The following is a 22415-nucleotide window of genomic DNA, read 5'->3' as shown; positions in this document are numbered from 1 at the left end:
ACACTAGTAAATATCATTCTGAGTCAAACTAATGGCTTTAAAAAGCCTTAGTGGGCAGACTTTTCCAAATGACAGGGTGCAGAGTGATATTTTAGATCCGGGCAGCCCACAGATCGGGGCTCTCAGCAGACAGCCAATTAGCATAGTCTTCCATAACAATAATTATGTTTGTTTTGATGGCTTAGCATGACGTGTTATGAATCCCCCCCCCCCCCACCCCATACAGAAATTGTGTTTACATCCAAAACAGACGGGATGAGCCCTCACTCCTGCCCACAGACCCAGAGAAAGCGAGAGCTTACTGTTCGTCGGGGGGCTTGTGGAGATATTCTGCGACGGTGTGGAGGCTACGAGGAAGAGAACGGGGACCATTGTGGCTGAAGAAAGAGAAGGAAAATAAATCGTGGTTATAAAAGACGGCGAATCACAGCATCACAGCAAAGAATAAATAAAGAAATATGGATGTTCAACTATCTTTTTATCTATATGTAGAAAACAGTGGACACACGTGACAATATAAAGTATTCAGTTGGGATTACGACCACCCTTAGCCTTGACTGGAGAGGACCCCCAGTCCTCCTATCATACAGCCCCTGAACTATGTGTAGTGCGATATTGGACGATTCTTTTGGAAGATCAGCTTCTCTTCTGAAGGATGAAGGAAACAGGAATCCACTTCACACACCGTGTCCCAGAACTTCCCATGAACGCTCAATGATTACCGTATCTGGTGCCTGGGGAGAACAATTGTTTGTAACACTGGCTGCAGCTAATCCTGTAAAACGGCCTTGCCTTGGTTGTTATATGACCATGTGGAGTGGTCATGTGATCAAATGTTGCCTGTCCATAGCAAACGACATCATGGTCCAAAGGCATCGTATGACTTTACTCAAAGCTAAACGTATCTCAGAAAGGGTTAAGGGTGATTCCTGGGCCCAAATTCCTTTTTTTCCATAGGTCAAGGGTCTGGTTTTGTTCTCCTTAAACCGTGTGATGATGCATCAGTCTTGAATCCTCCTCAAACTCATAACGTACTGTTTTTCATGAGACTGGATCACGAAGGTGCTGATTCAGTTCTACGGTCATATTTGAGGTTCTGCTTTTGTAGTGTTCAGCAGCTATCCCGTTAAGTGTCTGTCTAACCCGGGGGGCGCTGTTCCTCCTCGTTGATGCGCTGTTGGTCTGTAGTGTAGGCCGTTGTAATTTTTCACAGTGGTGAAAATAAAGGTTTTGTGACCGACGCTCCTGCGATTTCGGAACCAGCTCTGGCCTATTAGAAGCGCCGTTCGCTGCCTTATGGTGCTTTTGAATCTCATATATCAAAGTGCTGATTGTCGGAGGCCTTATACAGCCCACACATCCTGCCAATTAACAGTCATCCTAATGTGACTCACTTCTTAGCTGCATTTGTATGTCACGTGGTCACTTCGAAATGAAACTTTTTTCCATGTTGGAGTTTCCGTTACTCTGTCCGTCCTGCAACCATCACACTAGACCACGCGCAACTACAAAATGATGTAATTATACAGAAACGAGAACAGAGAGAAGCGTGACAGAATGACACAAAAGTTACAGTAACTGTGGATATCCCCATAATATTCCAATTATGAATGAAAAATGACCAAAGCCAAAGTCTTTCTTGAATTTTAGTTCAATTCCACGGCATCTCCCACAGGTTTATTTGAATGGAACTGAGCACAGCAGTTATGCTTCGGTTTAACCTCAATATACACGTGTATAAAACAAGTAAGCAATAGAGGTATATTAAACTCAAAAGATAAAACGTTGCAATACCAAGAAGGCCCACTAGAGGGCACGCAAACCCTACAGACGAACCAGAGTGTCGCTACTCTCGTCACTTCGTATCACAATCAATTTGGCATAAAAAGTGCACTTGGCATTTTACAAAACGATATTGTATCTCAAAACATCTGTCCTAACACTGGAAATCTCAATACATTTGTTATAAAAGAGGAAAGTAAGATTTTGATAATGTCCTCCTAATTACGAGACCTTTCCCCAATTAACCTACCATTCAAACAGCCATATCCAGAAAAACAAAACAACAAAAATCACTGCCAGTAAACAGGAGGCCAAAGTACCAGCTGTGAGTCAGAGAGATGTTAAGGAGGAGCTAGATATGCAAATTGACTTTGGGCCACGCCCATAACCACTCCCCTTTTGGTGTACGCCCACTTGGAGCACAGAGCCAATGAATGCAGGCAGTGCCAGAACAGACCCACATGCGTCTCACAGGGAAATGATCCCCCATTGGTACATAAATCTGGCTGATGTTGCCCCAGATGCACAACAACCCCGCATAAGATGGACAATCTCATCCAATGAGGATGGGTGTGGGAGTGCAATGGAAGCCAGGCTGACTGGACAAGCTGGTCCTACAATCTAAGGTGAACATGCCAAGTCACCCCCCAGAGCAACACAATTGGACCACCCCCTCATTTTAAATGTTATTTTAGACACCGTATGGAATTTGTTTCTCTCCTGGCTCCCTCAGGATCCGTGTGCCTCCGGTGACGATGTCACGTTATGATGGTACAGAAACATTAACCGGAGCCGTCTATCCACTTGCAGAGCTTTCCAGAACTGGGCATGCTTTCCTCTGGGCTGGAAGGCCATGAGCAGGTCATAAGGGACTCCAAAAATAAGAGGGTAACGTGAAGAAAACAGAAACAAAGATTATGTGGTCGTCTGGGGGTATGGGAACATGGGGGGGGGGGGGGGTTTGGGGGCGTAAATATGGCAGAAAACTCATCTGGATGGGAAGAGGGACCCTGTGAATAAACACCACGCTCCGGCCCGGCTGACGGGGAGCAGAGTCTGCTCAGGGAGGAGATGCCATTAGGAAGATCGGGCTGGTACCAGTGAGACCTCAGACCACAAGTAAGGGTATGTACAGGGTATGTACGATCTGCAGCATCACACCCCAACAATTAGAAAGTGTGTCTCTGCTGCCCTCTATAGGCTGTGAGGAGCTTCGCAGTCCCTGCACAAGGACCCAAGGACTCAGCAGACCTGGTCACCCGCTCCACATCAGCAGTCAACCTCCCTGTGGGCATCCAAATAAAGAACCTCGGTACTGGAAGGGAGGGAGAGAGAGAGGGAGCACCAGTGAGAGGAAGAGGAGGCTCTCTCTCAACATGGCCCTGAAACTGTCACTGACTGCTTCCATCTCCCCCTTTTTTGGTCTAAAGACAAACAATTTTGGACCTGCAATGTTCTGGGAAGGTGCAGGGGATCGTTAATTATGGTAATTCGTTTCAGTACACCATATCAAAATAGCTCTGCTCCTTTCCCCACCCGCAGACATCACAGGAGCCAAAGGCTTACCTGGCCCCACCCCTCAAGCTGCCCCAGATCCCTCCCCCACCCGCCAGGTGCAATGGCGTAATGAGCGAGAGCCTGACACCCCGAGGACCGGCCACCTGAACACGGTCTCTGCCAGCCTGACGCCCCGAGGACCGGCCACCTGAACACGGTCTCTGCCAGCCTGACATCCCGAGGACCGGCCACCTGAACACGGTCTCTGCCAGCCTGACGCCCCGAGGACCGGCCACCTGAACACGGTCTCTGCCAGCCTGACGCCCCGAGGACCGGCCACCTGAACACTGTCTCTGCCAGCCTGACGCCCTAAGGACCGGCCACCTGAACACGGTCTCTGCCAGCCTGACCCCCCCGAGGACCGGCCACCTGAACACGGTCTCTGCCAGCCTGACGCCCTGAGGACTTGCCACCTGAACACGGTCTCTGCCAGCCTGACGCCCGAGGACTGGCCACCTGAACACGGTCTCTGCCAGCCTGACGCCCCAAGGACCGGCCACCTGAACACGGTCTCTGCCAGCCTGACGCCGTCCCAGAGGCCCCAGGGCATCATCATTTCACACAGTGCGCTGCTGCTCCTGAGAGGGCCTCATGGATGCCACACATTCACAGGGCGTCTGCGGTGTGCCGGTGGCACCATGTATGACGTTATGAGAAAGGCGAGGGTGAGGACCACACAGCTGGCCCTCAGAACAGGCCGTCCTGAAAACTGCCTGTTTGTGTAAAAATAAAAAATAAAAAAAAAGGGATTAAAAAAATTCTCTCCTAGGGGTGGACTTGAACCACATGTAGACACATGTAGAGGAGCAGTAATTAGCCCACAATCTAATTATTTAAAAAATAAATAAATAAAAAAGGATTAGTGTGTTTGCCAGACTACGAGCACCATCAGCACTCAATGTTCTCGTGCAAAGACTCGCGGTTAGGGGGTTACACACCGAAGCAAATGAAGCAAATGAAGAAATAAAGGAACTAAAAAGGAAAGCCTTAGATAAGCTACGGCTCATTAGCGACGCAGGAGGGGGAGCCGGCTGTATTAAACATGGCGGTAAACGCGGCGGGGGTGCGAGGAAGTTGCCAGCTGCCCCAAAACGAACGGAACCCCAGTGGTGACCGAGGGGGAGACTCAGGGCCGGAGCGGATAGAGGCGGGTCATTTTGGGATTGGACCTGCTACTATGGCAACAGGGGGCACCTAACACGGTCCTCAATCACCGTGCCGACCCACACCTGGGGCAAGCTCCAGGCACCCAATGACCCTGACCAGGTAGGTGGGTGGATGGATGGATGGATGGATAGATGGATGGGTGATGCTACCGCCTGGGATGACTTAGTCTTCCTTCTGGAAGCTGTTAAGGACGGAGCTGTATTTTAATGAAGGTCATGAGTTATAGTGACCACCTCCCTTCTACTTAAAACATTGGCTTTGGCATTTTAAATCCCACACGCAAAATGGATGTGCTTGATGTGCAGTGGACGCAGGCACTGCTGGTCCACTGCACCTTTTCGTTGGGTTTGAGTGGCCTGCAGACTACAGAATTTTGGAAGCCACTGATTCTGGGGACTGCCACCTGGGAGAGGATCACGGTGTCAATCCTGACACTCGACGAAGCTCTTCCTGGAAACGGTGTGACTATGTATCAGGACAGAACCGCACGGCAAAACAGCAGGGGTGTATACAGCGGCATGGCTGAAAGCTGATTGGTCCACCCTCCTGTCAGTCACCGATTCAAAACATATCATTGGCTAATGATGAATTTGGCCCGTCTGCATGAATTATGCACCTCCCCCCCCCACCTAGAATCACCCCTAAACCAGACAGAGGCAGAAGATGTTAAGCTGAGAGTTCAGTCACGCTGTTGTTATGTCCGACCAAAGCTGGACGATTTAACGACAGCGACGTGAACATTTCACTCCATCACTCAGGTGGACAGAAAAGAGGCAGGAACGACATACTTGGCATTAATGAACACGGCGACGTGGAGGTTAAAGAATCGCTGACGCGTTGAAACAGAAATCCGCAAGCCAGGATTTATGGCCTGCGTGTCATTTGGTCACATATGGCTCGTTTTCAAGACACGATACAGAAGAAAATCATCACTAGAATCCAGCCAAATGGGAGCATCTGGCAGTAAAGGCATGATGGATCGAGGTGGAGATGGAGGGTGCAGTACCTCACACGAAAAGAAACGCACGTGCAGGGCCCCTGCCTCTCCTCTGATTGGTTATTTCAGTCCAGAAACACTGCTGGAATAAGTCTGGGGGCTCTGAGCGCCTGAATTAGCAGAGACTGTCACCTTAAAGGCAGCTGAAAAGGCATCTCAGGGTTCAGAGAGAAAAGAAAACAAATAAATCACACAAGCCAAATATCAAGCAAGATCCAGAAAAATACCTGCAGCCAAAATGCCGCTTGCAGCCTCTATAGCGCCTCAGCTGACCAGCCTAGAGGAAAGAAAACCTCATTAATGCGGAAAGGCCTGACAGATGGCGGCTTTCTTCCGCTCGTTCTTGTGCTTTTTTTGTGGTTTGGCCTGATTATTCTTATTAGTCACAGAGCCTCTTTGCTAATCCTTGAGGAAAAGTCTGGAACGAACCTGCGCTGGGCTTTCCATCTAGAAGTCGGTGAACCACATTTCGACGCCCCCACTTCAGCCGCCACGCGTGCGATTCACGGATCACGGTTCTGATTAAAACATACGCCATGCTGAGGTGGGAGCAAAGCCTGTGTTCTGAGTACCGGGTCAGCCACCATATAGCAGCACCAGGGGATCAAGAACCTTGCTGAAGGGCCCAACAGAGATGTGGTTACTCCACTGAGCATGGGATTCGAACTGACGAACTTCTGATCACAGGAACTGGGTCCTGACCCACCAAGCCAGACGCCAGCCCAACGGTGAGTGGTGGGGTCCCCATTGGGACCTTGATGGAGTGGAAATTCCTACTGATCATTATCTCATGAACCTAATCTGGCACAAACCACTTATTCAGGACACCCGCAAAATATGGAAAAAGTCACTTAACGCAGCCATTAACGTGAAAAGACTTTCATAAACAAACAAGCAGCTGCGTTCCCAAAGTGAAACATTTTAATGTATTTACATCATCCGTCTTCCATTTCACTTAGGGTGTATTTATATTAATAATCTTTTAAACTTTTGACTCACTTGGTACATTCCACAACGCTCAGCATGTGTCGGGAACGCCCGTTGGACATTGCCAGAGCCCCGCCCTCTCGGGTCAGCTGACTCCTCCTGCTGACCCCTTGAGTCAGCGCCATAATGCGAGGGTCTGGTGGTCTACATGCTGGGTGGGCTGGCTGAAGTCAGCAGTACACTGACTCACTGAGCTCTCAATGATCAGCCAAGGGTGAGGGGTCAGCAGAGACGGTAAGGGTGTCCAGCAGACAGCCCCCCCTCCCCTGGGAGCAGGCCAACAGAGAGAGGGAAGTGAGTTCTAAAAGCCTGACCCCCCCCCCCCCCACCATTGCCGGTCTCAGCTCTGTGCTCAGTCCTGCCTATCTTACTCTCGTTCCAGACATCCTTCCTTTTCTATCTGTGGTTATCTGCCAGGGTTCTAGATGTTAGTGGGATCCGACTCAGCCATCTCGCACTCTGCTGACAATCAAAATGTACCCCCTGCTCTGAACAGTGATTTTGACTAAACCATAACACTTATACGCCCCCGCGGGTCAGCCTGTCATCGAGGACACTTCACTTCCAGAGCACAAAATATGTCGGGGAGCCGGGCTTTGATCAAAAAAAAAAAAAACAAAACACTGTGGGACCGAATCTCTCTCACTGACCGATACACTGTCTCACAATCATCCGCCTAACGTCTCACATTTCCGTCGATGACCGGAACTGAAGCTCATGTAATCGGCCTGCCTTAATCCAAGACTCTCAGCAACGCAGTTCATCGCCATGTCACTTTCCCACCTTATTCAGCCGACTGCAGCTGAGATGAAGCGAGAGTCGTCGCCGCCGTGGAAATAAACGAGACAGAACAGAGTATCTGCCTACGAAACCATTGTTCACGCTTGACTAAACGGTAACGAGCACCTCGGCGCTCTGCTCATCCCGTTACCTTGCTTCATTTCCCACCGCTATTGTATTTAGTGACCTACTACAGCAGGCAGCCTGACGCCAGTCTGGACCGGTCCAGACCGGTCCTGTCAAACACGTTGTCATTAATCAATTCATTATTTCAGCTCGGAACCTTCCAGCCCCAGCAGGAGTGAACTTGGGCCAGGTGGCCCGGGCTCAGCTGGAGGTTCAGGTAGCCCCACCCCCACATCCAAGGTGATGGGTCTCTCCGGGCCAGTCGGCTCATCATAGGACCAAGCACGTCCCGGTGAGCCATGAGGCGACACAAACGGACTCTCCACCAGGGAATGAGGTCCACTCGTAAATCAATCAGTTGCCGAGGGAAACCGTGAAGCACCGTGAGACAGAGCTCAGCCCACGGCCCGGCGAGGTGTCCTATGGGTGCCATCTCCCGTATCGAACAGATGGGGCCCATCCAAAGCCGCCTGCGGGACACCTGTGCCAGGGGGGGTGGGGGAACCCATTTAATTCCTGACTATCGTTACTCATCTCGACTGAGCGAATGATTTAAGAGCAGTAGAGCTCCCTGACAGTGACCTGGCACTTGAGACGAGGGAAGGATGCTCATCAGCGTTGGCTACAACGCACCTCTACCATGCAAGACACTTTTGATGCGATACCGCTGCCAGAGAACATTCGCTAATGCAAATACTATCCATCTATCTTTCAGTAGCTTTTCCTATACAGAGTAGCTCGAGAGCCTGGAGCACATCCTCCAGCCCAGATGGGATGCTGGTCCATCACTGGACATACACTCACACACACAATAATACACAAAGGACTATTTAGCGATGGGAATTAGCTTAACTGCATACCTCTAAACAGCAGGAAACCCAGGCGTAAGCAGGGAGAGTGTGCAAACGTCACAAGCACGTAGCAGATGCAGGCTTGGAATTCCCAAGCCCTGGGTTCAAGAAGGAGCTTTGGCACCGTGCCAACGACTACTGTCACTGACAACTCAATGATGTTGACGTTACAGGGAGGAATCACGGCAAATTTATGGCGCACCGAGCGTGATTTCTAGGAATGCACGTGGATCATCTGCATTTGTTGTCCAGGTTGTGCACATTCAGCACAAAATGGAATTACAATAAAAACAAAAACAAAAAAACTCACTACAAAATACCGCATAGCACAAGGTACAATAACCCCACCATCCTAGCAACAGAGGGGACCAGTGCTGCACCAAAAAGCAATCTTACTCACATACTGACATCATCTTTTAAAATTCCAGTGTGTCTGTTTGCTGTTTGATGTTTGACGCTTGGGAAACCACAGCAGAGGGACGCTTCCCAACCCCCTACGAGGGACACCTTCAGGACAAAGATCAAACGTGGCCTATCTGGCACGTCTCATAAATGTTTTGTAAGTGGGGGGAGCACCCAAATAAGTGAGGCAATCTGCTCGACAACACTGAATCTGAAGATTAGCCTTACAGCTAACAGGGAGTTCAGGATTGAAGTAAGACAAACCAAAAGCTGCAGATGGGAGAGGTGCTGGTTTCTGAGCACTCACTCAGAAGCAGGAGCTTTTTCGCACCTGCCCCCCCCCCCCCCCCCCTCCAAATAAATCATCGCTATTCATCCCTTCAGCGTACAATGAACCCAGCTGCAATTACAGACACAGATGGATTCCAGGCTGCAATCTGAACAGGCCATTATTTATGTATATAATTTTAACAGTTGCCAGAAAATAACTGTACAGCCAAGGACAAAGTGGGAAGCCAATTACGTGTACAGCCTGCACCAGTGTCTTAAACCTCGGTATATCACAGCCAAACCCCCAGGAACACACGCAAGCTCGACTATGTCTGAGATCCCATGCTATAACTCATCTCGCATGCAACGGGATGCATCTCAAATGGAAGAAGCCCGTCTGTATTGGCACAAAGGGTCAGTCTGGCAAGTGGACAGACTTTGCGGGAGGGTGTCAGACTGGCAGCCATGGATTTTAAGCAGATGCGTGGTTCATTGAGGCCGACTCTCCCAAAAAAAGGAAGTGCTATCAATCCACATGCTTCCTTTCGGATATGACAGGAAGACATTTCCATTCCTTGGAGGGAGGTTTATGTTAGCGGACCAGCCGCCATCGCAGGCATGACCGGACCCACGCCGCTCCTGAAATGAGCCACAACAGCATGAGAACTTTGAGAAGGAGGAAAATGAATTTCTGGTTAAACAGACGCCGTCTGTAGTGTGAACGGATCAAGCAGACAGATTAAGAATTGTCACGGCAGAGTTGGCTAGGCGATCCCACATTGGCTTGGCTACGGGACCTTTTGACCGAGCAAGGTCAACCACAGGAGCTGCGATTTCTGCAAAGTGTCTGCTCGCTTTCTCATCCCTGTGCCTACACTGGGACCACTAAACAACTGCAGATCCCGAGTCCTGGCAACCGTAACCAACAGAAGGAGGATTTACCCACCCCACTGAGAAAATACACAATGTGCTCCCTAAGAACCACAGGCCATGTGCGACCCTGCCCCCGGCGGCTTTACGCAGAGACGCAAGCGACGCGGCTAGAAGAGAGGCCGAGAAATAGATGACGTCTTTTGTAAAGCTTCAGATATGCCCCAGATCCTCAGGCAGGTCCGCGGGCCCACTGCCATTCTCAGGAAACGCACAACAGCACTGTTGTTTGTACATATTTATGGATCTCTAAGGAAATGACCACAGCTGTTGCTGAAAATAAAAGGCTGTATGACCATAAATCATTTCGGTCTTTTGGTTGTACCTGGGTACCTCAGGCCTTTACCTTCGAGAGCAGTTGTATAATCATCTACCCTGTGCCGGGCTGGATTGTCTCGGCAGGTGAAATAACACTGCGGTTCCCAGGGCCATTTGGCTACACGGGCCTGTCGGGACCGAGTTCCCCTAAGAAACAGGAAGTGAAACACTCAGTCCTCACATCCTGGATCGGGCAGCCACAAACAATTGGCCACAAATTTCTGAGGGTGATGAGGGTGGGGGAGGGGCAGTCGATAATGGGGCCAAAGTGGTGGGTGGGACACCCTAGGTTAGAAAGCCCCATCCTGTCGAGTCGACTGCAATCCAGGACATAGGGCTCTGCTTAGAGGAGCATAATCACTCGATATCCCTTGTCGGATTTTGGTCCTGTCAGCATTTTATTGGTCTGAGGAGAAATCAATCAATCTGGGCCCAGATGGAAAGGAATGATGGCAGCTGATTCATTGAACGGAAGCAAAGCTCAGCTTCCTCTTGTTGTGTCATGCAGCTATTACTGTGTTGGATGGCTGGTGCAGAGAAATGGAGGATCCCTAAAAGGGGGGGGGGGTAAAATCCAACTCTAAATGTGATTGGCGCTAAAGTTTTGGAGCTGAAGTGTGTTTCACAGGAGTGGCCAATCCACAGCAGCGCGGTCTGTTCAGAGAGCACCTTCAGCCACTCACAGCTGAAGCCTGATATCCAACGTGAGTGTAACCATGCTATGCTAAGTAGTCCAATGCAGGTATCCGTGTCCCTCCCTGGCGCTGCAAGCACGACATCCCCTCAGCTTGCTGTGCTTCTAGGTATTTGCATCATCCAGGTTCTCCTTCCTGCGGGTTTCTGCAGAGGAAGCATGTCGTCCTCCATCTGCCCTGCGACGGGGGCCGTTTCCTGCGCTTGTCGGGGCAGCGGTCTTCCTGTGCCGTGTTCGGCAGGGACAAATACACACGAACGCATTCCAGCAGAACTCCTGGGCCCCATGCAGCCTGGCTGTAGTGACGGAGGCTGCATTTTACAGACATGCACACCCTCATAGGCTCATGCATGCAGCTATGCAAGCATAATAATGCAATCCAATTATACTCCCCCCAAAATATTATTTTCCCTTAAAAGGAAATAATCCTTACAAACTGGACAATTTCAAATCTAATGGAAATTCATTCAATGTGTCCAAAAGATTCAACAGAAGAATCCGAGCGGACAATCCACTTCAGGTTGGAATTCCCTACCCACTGTGGCACCTGTTCCCCAAATGCAAACAATCGTCATTGTGAACGTTATTAATTACATGCTTTGCTATCTGACACATGCAGGTGGCTGTATGCAGATCAGCCTGAACACGAGCCACGTGCAATAGCCGCATGTCTGAAACAAGCTTTTATACTCTGCAAATGTGAACGCTAATTAACGCAATGCAGAGCCCTTCGCCTCATGCTTCCGGAAATCAGCAGGGTCTGGAAAAAAAGAAGGCAGAGCCTTGTATGTAGTCTGCAGAGAGCTGTGTCAGACACCCCCCGGTCCTTAAAGCACCACAACCTTAAAGCCCCGGCGTCCCATTCTCACCGCAGCAATGCAGCTCCCATTGCGTGAAGAAGGCAGTGTTTAGTGTGGTCCAGACGTATGCAAGTATATGCAGCGAGCATTCACACAGCTTACAGGGCTACATTAATTATGTGACTCAAGCGTTCAACATTAGTCACAAAAAGATCCCTCATCCAGGCTTATATACACGGGACATGTCCCTGAAAATCACATAAGCTGGGATGACCGTATACTACATGATATACGCCCCCATTGCAAATGAACCAATACGCTAAGCAGCAAAATGGAGACTGGCCACTAACATAATAGCACCATCAGGGGTCATGCCCATTCAGCTACTGAGGTTGAAACGTGTTTGCTACAACACTGACACACCAGGCCTGGTGTTCAACACAAACTCACAAACTGAAGCTCTGGGATATTACAGGAGGTCGCCGTATGTGGAACACATGTTAATGTGATGTGTTTGTTGGCCATCCCCCCCCCCCATTAAGGCAGGGTTCTGGGGGTGCCAGGCTGAGGGCACGTCCAGCATCCCCACACCTGGCTGAACTTCCCCGGCGTACAATGGCAGCACCGTATTCCTTGTGTTTTTTTTAACAAAAGGAGAAAAAAACTCTGACAGCATGAGTTACCGAGAAAACAAAACCACGTTGGCTAGGGACAACTGCACTGTTTACAGAAAGAAAATAACTTATCAAAGCGCTGGCGTACACAACATGAAAACGTCGCCAGATTTCCATTTGCTTATTGTGATCGTTCTAAGAGTTCCTGTTTCAGGGGCTTTCGGAATGAGCAAGCTGAGCATTATGGGAAATGGGTCTACCGCCCGCGCTGCCACCCTGTGCTCTTCCTGTTTACATCCCCACATGACACGGCTTTGGCGGGAGTGGGGGGGTAGGGTGAAGGGGAGGTTGACTCACAGTTCCTGGACGAGCCGCGATTCACTACGAGCGAAGTTCCAGGCCCATAATAGTCCGTGACCAGGGTTTCGTCCGGTGCCGTGCTGTGCTAGGCGGGCTTGGCTCTCGGAGGTCCCAGCCTCTTCACATAGCTCGGCCCACGCGTGCTTATTCCCACGGTGGGGGGGGGGGGACACTCAGGCAGGGCTGGGTATGAGCCAGATGAGCCGGGATGAAGACTCAGACGACACAGGCTGCCAAGGTAGGGTGAGGAATCAGCGCTGGTAGAACATCCTCTCCTGCGGGATGATCCCGGGTGCCTTAAAATGCGAGGCTGACCTGGGGAGGGGAACAGACAGGCAGCGGGTCAGATCGTCTGATTGGAGAGCCGTTAGCGGGCGGTTTAAAAGGGGGCTATGGGGGCAGGGAACGCTGCTCCTGTGTGGAGTCATGCAGCTGGCAGGGTGCGATTTAGGGTACAGCCCCCGAGAAATCGCTTCCTGAGGGCCAAATTCCATCGGTGACATAAAGCCAAGGTCCACTGCATCCACCAATGGTAAAATTTCTCTAGCTGTGGGGGGGGGGGATCCAGTCCAGATTCAATTGTATTTGGGTCAGAATGCAGCTAGTGACCAACATGAGCTAGAGGGGTGGACCCCCCCCCCCCCAAACAGGATCAGAGAACAAATCAGTCAAAAGGCAGAGTGACCTGAGGAGTGGGACGTGTTTTCCTTTACAAAACCAGGGTGTTTATGCTTATTCGTGGTGAAAGCTAGGTTATATGTAAAAGGTACCGATTATTAAATAATAAATCAGGGTTCTCCAACGTTTCTTACACTGAGAGCTACTTCTTGTTGGTTCAACATGATGGTGAGCACTGAAATTAACAGATAACTAATAACCTGAGAAGGTGAAACTATAATTCATTCATAAAATATCTGGAAGACAAATTCCATTTTCACAAAAGCCACAAAAATTATACATTAACATAATTTAATTTAGAAAGTTCCGACAGCGTTTTGTTGCTACATGTAAAATAGATCATATATTAAAGCCACATCAAGGAGGAACAGACGGTGGGTTCTTTCACGACGGCGTCAGTCTCACTCCGTGCCTTTGATCGAAGAGCAGAGGAAAAAGGCCCAGGATTCATCTACCTGGAAATGCTGCACAGCGGAGGAATCCCAAGGCCAAGCGCGTTCTGAGCGGTTGCTATGGCGATGATCTAACAGACCCCGCGGCCGCCTCAGGTTTCTCGGCGACTGGATTCCCGGCGGTTCCGAGCGCGGGGTTCCGGCAGCAGAGCACCGCGACGGCTGGGAGACGAGGTGTCGCGCCTTCACATTCCCCGCGGTGTGACCCCCGACAGCCGACATAAAGGTGATTTAAGAGCGTAACACACAGTCGCGGGGCACCTTGGCGGTGTCAGCGAACGCGCTCGCCTGATTTACGCGCTCGCCTCGATGTGCTCCGAGGAGCGTATTACACGGCTGTCTGGGGCTTAACACACGTAAGCCTTTGTGAGAGCCAAAAAAAAGGAAGAAAAAGAGAAAGAAAATCAAGTCCTCAGACTCAACAGAGTCAGGATCAGCAAGACAGCAGAAAAGAGGCAGGGATGAAGAGAAGCGTTTCCAAAACTAATATGAGAAATACTTCCTTTTTTTGTATGTGTATACATATATTATACATACATACACACACACACACACACACACACACACACACACACACACACACACACACACACACACACACACACACACACATACATACATACATACATACATACATGCATGCATATATACACAGATACACACACACACACATTTTGTGGGGATGCTAACTACCACAACCATAACCCCAGAATTAGAGTTTTCCCTTTTGGGGACCTGGAAACTTATTTATATATATATATATATATATACATATATACATACATACATACATACATACATACACATACACAGTTTATACCGTCCACCCCAGTACTGATCAATGATTTAACCAAACCATATTCAGCACTTAGATCTCCCACGGTTTTTCCACTTTCTCGCTTGGAAATAATTTCTTTCTTAATGTCTAAATTAATTAGCTTCCTCACTCTGTCTTGCCAGCTCAGGGCTATATTTACATATCAGAATAATTGAAAAAAAAATTCTGTGATAACGGAATAAAATAAGCAGATAACTGACCACACTGATAACTGAACCTTTTAACGATAAAGATGATAACTGATGCTCTAATCAAAGTGGGAAGACCCCCTAAACGTCATGTGCATTCGACCACGGCCGGTAGTACTCCTCCACGTCCGTTGTAGCGTCTGTGTTCATTTCACCATCCTGATTTTATGTAGCATACCCCACTATATATCTAAATATAGACATTCAGTACTCCAGGACTGTGTAAAAGTCTTAGGCAGTCGAAGAAAATGTTTAAGGCTATTTATCTGGGTAGTAAGGGTATATCTGCTCAGAAAAAAACACTATTTAACATTAGAATATATGCAAATTAAGAGTAACACAAGAGATATTAACAGGAATTTCTTCTGTTCTCCAAAAAGATGACTGATATCTAGTTGCATGGCTAGATGAACACCGCTTCAGGTCCCAAACGGGAACCCCAGCCATTCAGTGTATTTACAAATTTTACCCCAGGCTCAGTTAAGTAACTTCATTTGTCAAATAACTGGATTACGTGTCAATTAGCCAAACATGGAAGCCTAAGGATGTAGTCAAAATATAGGGTGGGTAATGAAAACCGTGGTGTAACTTTCGGACAGGCTTGGAAATGGCTAAGCTGACACTCTTTGATGAGCATAGCTTTACACCAACATGAAGATCAACATCATTTTCTGCAAAGTACAGTATTTTGCGATTCACCAAAACAATTTAAAGCAGATCATCAAGGACAGATTGAGATCTGCCCGGAGGTTCGGCACGTTTCTCGATAGTGCTCTCCGGCGAAGATACGTGCACCTGCTCCAGATGGCCGCAGAGCGAGGCGTCGGTCCAGCTCCGACTCCGGAGAGCCGTCCATAAGGCCGAGCTGGCACAGAATCACCCGGAACATCGGCCGCAAGCAGCAGGCACAACACGGGCGAATGGCATGACACCGGCCTGCCCTCCTGTGGCAGTACGCCGTCCCTAGCTGTCGTGACGAAAGATCGAGCCTCCCCCGATACAGCCGTGTGGTAGCTGGTGGAGTCGACGTAAACTCAAGCAGTCACCTGGAGTCCTCGGAGGCTTCAAACGAGGCAAACCTCGAGGCACAAGACGTCCTTGCTCTATTAACCTTGAACGAAACCTTGCCCTCTCGCTGCGATCAGGTTAATCTCTACAACAGTTCAAGAATATACAGTGCAAGAGAGACAAAGAGGAGCCACAGTGAGACTTATACCATGTCAGGCAAGGGCACGACATGACACCTGTGTGTGTCACCCTGCCAGCAATCCAGAAATATATTCATACATTTACATATTGAAAAGGTTGTTTATCACTTTTTACTCAGATGGAAACGGAAGCATGGGCATGACCAGCCAGCCACATGGGGACCGAAAATGAACTCATCCTTATGAATGATCATCTGCAGATCACTGAACCAGCACGGGCAGATTTCTTCCTTATGTGTACAGAACAGGCAGAGATTCAGGTGTGGGGCTTCCTGTGGTGGCCTCTCCCGCTCAATGAGGCACTCAGCCTGCCGCCCGCTGTCCCCTCAGCCAGCTCGGGTGACATCCGGAAGCATAATCCTCCGGGCCAGTGAGCGGAGAGTCGTGCCGAAAGTGAAGACGTGAAGGGGGAGACAAGGACGGTAAAGAAGGAGAAGAAATGGACCCAGTAGGAAGCAAAGTGGACATTACAGTGGGGAAAGGGCTTCATCGTGTTACACTAAGTGCCACCACTTAACAGTGACCTCTACAGGCGACCGGGTGCCTGTGCAGCTCCGGGCTGATTTGAGCAAACACTCTCTTCTCCTCAAGGAGGCTAGAAGGGTGACCACCTACTCCATGTCAGGGGGGGCACCATGAGCTAGGACAGGGTTTGTAAACTACAATTTAAATTACTGCTGCGTGCTGGTTGGTCAGTTTCCTATAATCATGCATGTGTCACTAATGTTAATTCGAAACAGCCGGATGAGTCTTTCAATCAAAGGATACAAACTAGTAAAAACGCAAGAAGAATTGAACTAATTAGTCGAGCACAGGAGGCTTTCAGTCTTAAAAGTAGCTTGGAAAACATGAAGTAGCTCAGAGTCCCACTGACATGGATTTGATGTGATCACATCACCCCCCCCCCCATTGGCATGGCTCATTCTAAAGGTTAAAACAAACATTCCAAAAGACAGGAACCTACTGCGTAATGGAGTCACACATTAGGCTCCCAATGGGGGGGGCGTTTGTTCATAATAGGTGGACAAATTAATTTAGCACATATATTATAAGATTCAATTCGTTCTTGGCAGGAGGGGTGGGGGTTCTCCCACGGCAACTCCAGAAATACCGGATTTAATCAAGTGCCACTCCCCAGGCGAACGGGTCTGACGGAGACCCAGATACTCCACGTGATGGGGAAGTATTCCGGAACAAACGGGGGCGCCGCATGAGCCCTGCGAGGTCGCGACTCGGCACCGTGCCGGTGGAGCTCAGGCCGAAAATAACGTCAGGTCCACTTCCCGAAACGGATCTGTGTCTCTGGACCCAAGGAGAACTCAACCAGACAAGGCCCTTTGGATGGAGCTAACTGCTAAGCTACATCACCATATCAACAGCACTGTAGTTCAAACAGCGGCCAAGCACCAACACATGTGTTTGTCATTCTAGACATGCTTTTAAGACACGCCAACACACACAGCGATCCAGTGACATTAAAAATACATGACTTCCAGAAGGATTTCGGGCAGGAACTTCGCAGGGACAATCCGCCCGGTTGGCCTTCGGTTACCTCTCGTCTGAACGTGTTAGAGTTCACGTTGAATATTTACCGTCCGCCTGAAAATGCCGCTTCTCTTAAACTTCCCAGCTGAACATCTGTTTCCTCTAAAACATCAGGTTACCAGGAAAACATATTGCCCCATAGCTAACAGTCACTCACATATGTTCAGCTGCGTCCAGTCTGGGGTGGGTTTGCACACAAAGTGCCCTACAACCAAAATATATTGCAGCCCCCACCGTTCCATTTGTCTGCCCACTATAACAACACCCCTCCCGGTTTCAATGTGGGTTGAACATAAAACAATTTAGCTTTTATATACTGTAATCTTTAAAGAAAACGCAATCCACTTTTAACAATAGCAGCAATAAACAAGGACCTCCCCAGTGTCTGATGACTGAGGCTTGGTTCACTGCTATACAGAATATCCTTGGGTTTTTTGTTTTTTTTGACTCACAGCTCAGAGCAAATAACAGAAAACATAAAAGTTACTGGGTAATGTGACAAATGAACCGGGAGCATTTACTCAGACACAAGAAAAGAGGGAAGCGATTAGTTTAGAAACACTGACTTTCAAAGGTTTAATGCAAGTAGCCCAGAACTAGAAATTAAACATTAAAATTTAAACAGAGCTTCAAAAAGAACATTTGCCCTAGAAACACCAGCCATCGATACAAACAAACAAAGTCTGCCCTGCGTTCCGCCACAGAATGGGCGTTTTTGTCTGCTTCGTGCTCAGTAGGCATTCATACATCACCAGAACATCAAAGGCAACGTTGAAGGAACAGAATAAAACTCTTTTTATCAAAAAGAAGAAAGCTTTTGTGTGTGGGAGGGGGACAGGTCGACATCAATAAGGGTAAGGCAGTCATTTTGTTATTTACTTATTTAGCCCAAGCTTTTATCCAAAGGAACTTCCTTTTTTTAACCAATCGAAATTTTGAGGAGCATCAGAGGGGCAAGGATAGCCTGGCAGATTCAGGAAATCCAGTACTTCATAGGGGCACTTGAATAAACAAAATTATACATAAAATTGGATGGGGGGGGGGGCAAGGCCAGGGGAGCCTGGATATTTTGCGCAAACAGCTCTTTGCTTATGGCTCAATGGTTCACCAGGAGGGCCTTCAAAACACAACCAGTTATGGCCTAATCTGGCCCATAAAGTGCATGTCTTGGGGATGCGAGAAGGTGGAGCTTCCTGGAATGATCCCTATTCATAGCGTCGGTGTGGGTGGAGTTCTGGCTCGAGGTGTTATGGAGGTGGGGGGGAACTGTCGGACAGCCCGATTAATCCCATTCCACCTCCCCCACCGGCTCCCCCCTTCTGCGCGCTTATCAGATCGCTCTGAGCTCACGGGCAGCCAAAAGCCAAGTGCGTAGGCCGCACTGCTTCCTGCGCCGGTTATTAAATGCTGTTATTGTAGGCCGTCTGAAATGTTAGCTCCATCTCAGCCTCCATGGTCCATTAAAATATCCATGAGCCCAAGAAGGCAAGCAGGCAGGTCAACAAGCACGTCCAGAACAACACAGACTCTAGTTAAATATTAAACGCCGGATGTTCAGGTACCACGAGAGACCGTTCTTTGGGATCCGGAATGAAAACTGCGCAGCCTGCGCAGTTTGACAGAGAGAAGAGCGGGACAAATTCCATATCCGAGCCTGTACACTCATTAGCACTCAGGCTAATGGTTACCGTGGCATGTTTCTGAGTGCCAACCAAGCGCAACCCTATTGGCTGGAAGCGGTCAGCTGACAGAACAGCTCCAGAGGGCAGCTTGAGCATGAAAGTCATGCAAGACTTCCCCCCCTTTGTGCGACTGACCACGTCCATAAATCCATGCATAACCCTGAGCACTCAGTCAAGTTTAAAAACAGAAGCGAAACTTAACACAAAAAAAATACATGACACTGTTAAATTAGAATTGATATATCGACTAGGAGCACACAGCAAAATTTTACACTGCATCCATATATCAGAGACAGTAGCCATTTTAGCGTTGCATATATTTTATGTATTTGTAATTAAATTTTATACTGCATTTGTACGAGACCTGGTTAAGGGGCCTCAGCTTGGTTCTCATGCTTGTCTTCTTGCAGAAGGCCGCTAACCTGCCTGAGCAGAATGACAATCCACTTAAGACGCGACGCGTAAATACAAACTCGGGAAAGCGACTCGTGGCTACAAGCTTCCACCACACGGCCAAATTATTAAACGCAACAGAAAAGCGGGTGCGATGGCTTTCGCAGCTGTTCGTCTCCTCCAGCCTGCCATATTTCTTTCGTCCCTCCTCACACGTTTCCCTTAAGAGTCGCTGGCTTTAAATTGGGTCGTCTCGATGCTTCCTGGTGCTATAAGGAAGCAGACTCAACCTTCCTGTCTTAACAGCCTTCACTAAACCTTCATACCCCCCCTCCCGCCCGGAAAAAAAAATCAATTCAGAAGATATGCTCCCGATGAAGTCGTAAGTGACAGCGCTGTAGAAATGGACCCCACCTCGCCCCCCTTCTCCTGGGGATGCCGTGTGCCTGTAATCTCCGACAAGGTAAACACTCTCCTTCAAGCTTGGTGCCCGCAGAGAGCAGAACTGCAGGTTCAAACTCCAGTTTAGACACTGTAAGAAAAAAATGCCCCCCCCCCCACTAACCCCCCATTCAGAGGGTTACCGCCACTTTCCTCGATCAGTCAATAAACAGGGCAGTTAAAATGCTAAATTGATGTTGTTAAATATTAATGACAAACGAAGAGACGTGGGGGGGTCATTATGGACAGAGACGCCATTCTGGGCCCAGTGGACTTTTATTTATTTGTGCCGGAAGACACCGGCAAAACGGCAGAATTATCTCGCTGCCGCTAACATCGTGGCAGTGGAATGAAGTCAGAAAACCATTATGTCTGGTTTTTCCAGTGTACCGCTGTCCTCTTCCAGCGACCTGCAGCTATGTCGGCCAGGAGGCCAGGCTTTTCCAGGATCGAGCCTGCAGACAGTTTGGCCAGACGCCGCCTACTCCGTGACCTTTCCAGGGATGCCGGGCTACCTTCCCAGCATTCCCAGGCTACCCAACTTTCCGGCAGTTACTCTCACTAGGGGTCTGTGGTTGCTCCACATCATCTGGAGAGTGGACTGCCCTGACCTGCTGCTGCTCCCTGATTGGTCTGCGTGTCTGTCGGGCCGTACCACGCCTACCTGTTCCAGGGGGGTGAACCACCTTGATGGTGGACGGTATGAGATATTCAGGCTTGCTCCACATGTGGCTTCACCTCTCCACACTGTAAATCATGCTAAACTGAATCACAGAGATGAGTCAGTTCTAAATACGCCACAGTGATTAATTTCCTGTGCTTGCTTTTTCTGACAACTTCTTATTCGGTAAAAATAGGCAGTGATCCTGGGCCCACAGTCTAACCAATACCGCTGTTTCTGATTGGATATTACTGTGCCGAAGGTGTGGTTTAGTATGTCTACATTTATCTAGTTAATTTCTATTATCAGCTAATCAGTGATAGGAAAGGAAGAAAATGAGTTATTTTAAATCAGGCTAAGACAGTTGAGAGTAAACCTAAAAGAATAATATTTGATTCAGTGTAGGAATAGTTCTGACTTAAATGGCAAACATGCACGGAAGGAACCGGAAACGCCATCGAGTCAAAAGGTCCCGTTTTTTTTGCCACTTTCCGGCCAAGTCAATTTTCCTCACGCCCGTGCGTGTGCCAGAGGCTAAATGACGGCCCTGGGATTAGCACAGCGCCATCCGGCTGTGAGCAAGAGTGGCTACATGAGGACGGAGAGCGGCAGGCCACCGAACGGAGGGAGGGAGACGGAGGAAAAAAAGAACAAACCTGCCCCCGGTGGGGGAGACGCCCATCACAGGGCCAACAGAATGAGATCCTAAGGCAATCGACCGCTTTCCTCCTCAGAATAAGACCCCAATTTCCAGGGCTGGCAGCTTTCATGCATTCAGACTCTCACGCTCACACAAGAAATCTTACGGCAAATTTATATTATTCCATTATAAACCTAAAATTAGCTACATCTAAAGCGTTGGGGTAGTTTGCAAATCCAACAGACTATTTACAAGCTAATAAACTCTTACATACATGCAAGTGTACGAAGACTTGTCTCAAATTACAAATCTCACGCCAGTCAGCTGACCCTGAATTTATCCCTGTGCGTGTGCCCAGCCCAAGTACGGCGCTCACTGAGGCTCGGACGACCCCGAACGACGGCACTGTACAGCTGTGTGTGTGAGAAGCTGCCATATTCTTTTTGAAGCTATTAAGCACAGAGAAAGCCGCTGCTTCAGAGCTGCTTCAGTCTGGCGGCGGGAGCAGCGACTCCTCGTGACGCGATGTGAACTCAGTGCACTTGACAGTGCATATTCATGAATGTTCGCCACACAAAAAAGCCACTGTTCATGTACGGAATAAAACCCAAACACACACACACACACACACACACAAAAGAGCACAGGAGGGGACCTTAACCTCTGAATGGGTGTGTTCGGCCCCGGGCCCAGGGCGGGACAGCCTTATCAGCACACCCTACTTCCTCATCCGAGGATTGGATCAGCTGAGCACACGCTCGAGGAAACCGGCCAATCCCGGCTGTTGTTACCCCACCCCCACCCAATCAACAGGGGGCTACAGCGGTCAGTGTGGGACGACAATAACGAGATATGAATAGATAAATAGATACTCTGTGGGGAGAAACTGCAACCAAACTCTGCAGGCAGAGCTGCAAAATAGATTAATAAAAAAAATTTGCTTCTTTGGGGGGGGGGGGGGGGGGGAAGTCAGAGCATCCTGAGAAAGTCACACTCATTCACAGAGAAGTTTGCGATACGGTGAAGGTGTTACAAAAAGACAAAATGTGTCAGG

At 48.9% G+C, this 22415-nt stretch overlaps 1 protein-coding gene across 4 annotated transcripts in view; it reads right to left on the bottom strand.

Annotated features, from left to right (window-relative positions):
- The window catches only part of ptprea (protein tyrosine phosphatase receptor type Ea), a 61868-nt gene that overhangs the window by 20255 nt on the left and 19198 nt on the right, over window positions 1-22415 (bottom strand). For 3 of the 4 annotated variants that reach the window (XM_072703371.1, XM_072703374.1, XM_072703373.1), the window contains exons 2-3: window positions 12633-12950; window positions 303-377 (exon numbers count right to left, since the gene is read on the bottom strand). In XM_072703371.1, coding sequence (XP_072559472.1) covers window positions 303-372 — 70 coding nt within the window. In that variant the 5' untranslated portion in view covers window positions 373-377; window positions 12633-12950. Of the gene's footprint in view, window positions 1-302; window positions 378-12632; window positions 12951-13768; window positions 14134-22415 lie in introns of those variants that run through there. The other variant, XM_072703372.1, reaches the window with a different exon arrangement.

The sequence above is a fragment of the Paramormyrops kingsleyae genome, chromosome 20 (assembly GCF_048594095.1).
Source record: "Paramormyrops kingsleyae isolate MSU_618 chromosome 20, PKINGS_0.4, whole genome shotgun sequence".
Lineage (NCBI taxonomy): Eukaryota > Metazoa > Chordata > Actinopteri > Osteoglossiformes > Mormyridae > Paramormyrops > Paramormyrops kingsleyae.
This window is presented reverse-complemented; position numbering and strand designations above follow the sequence as displayed.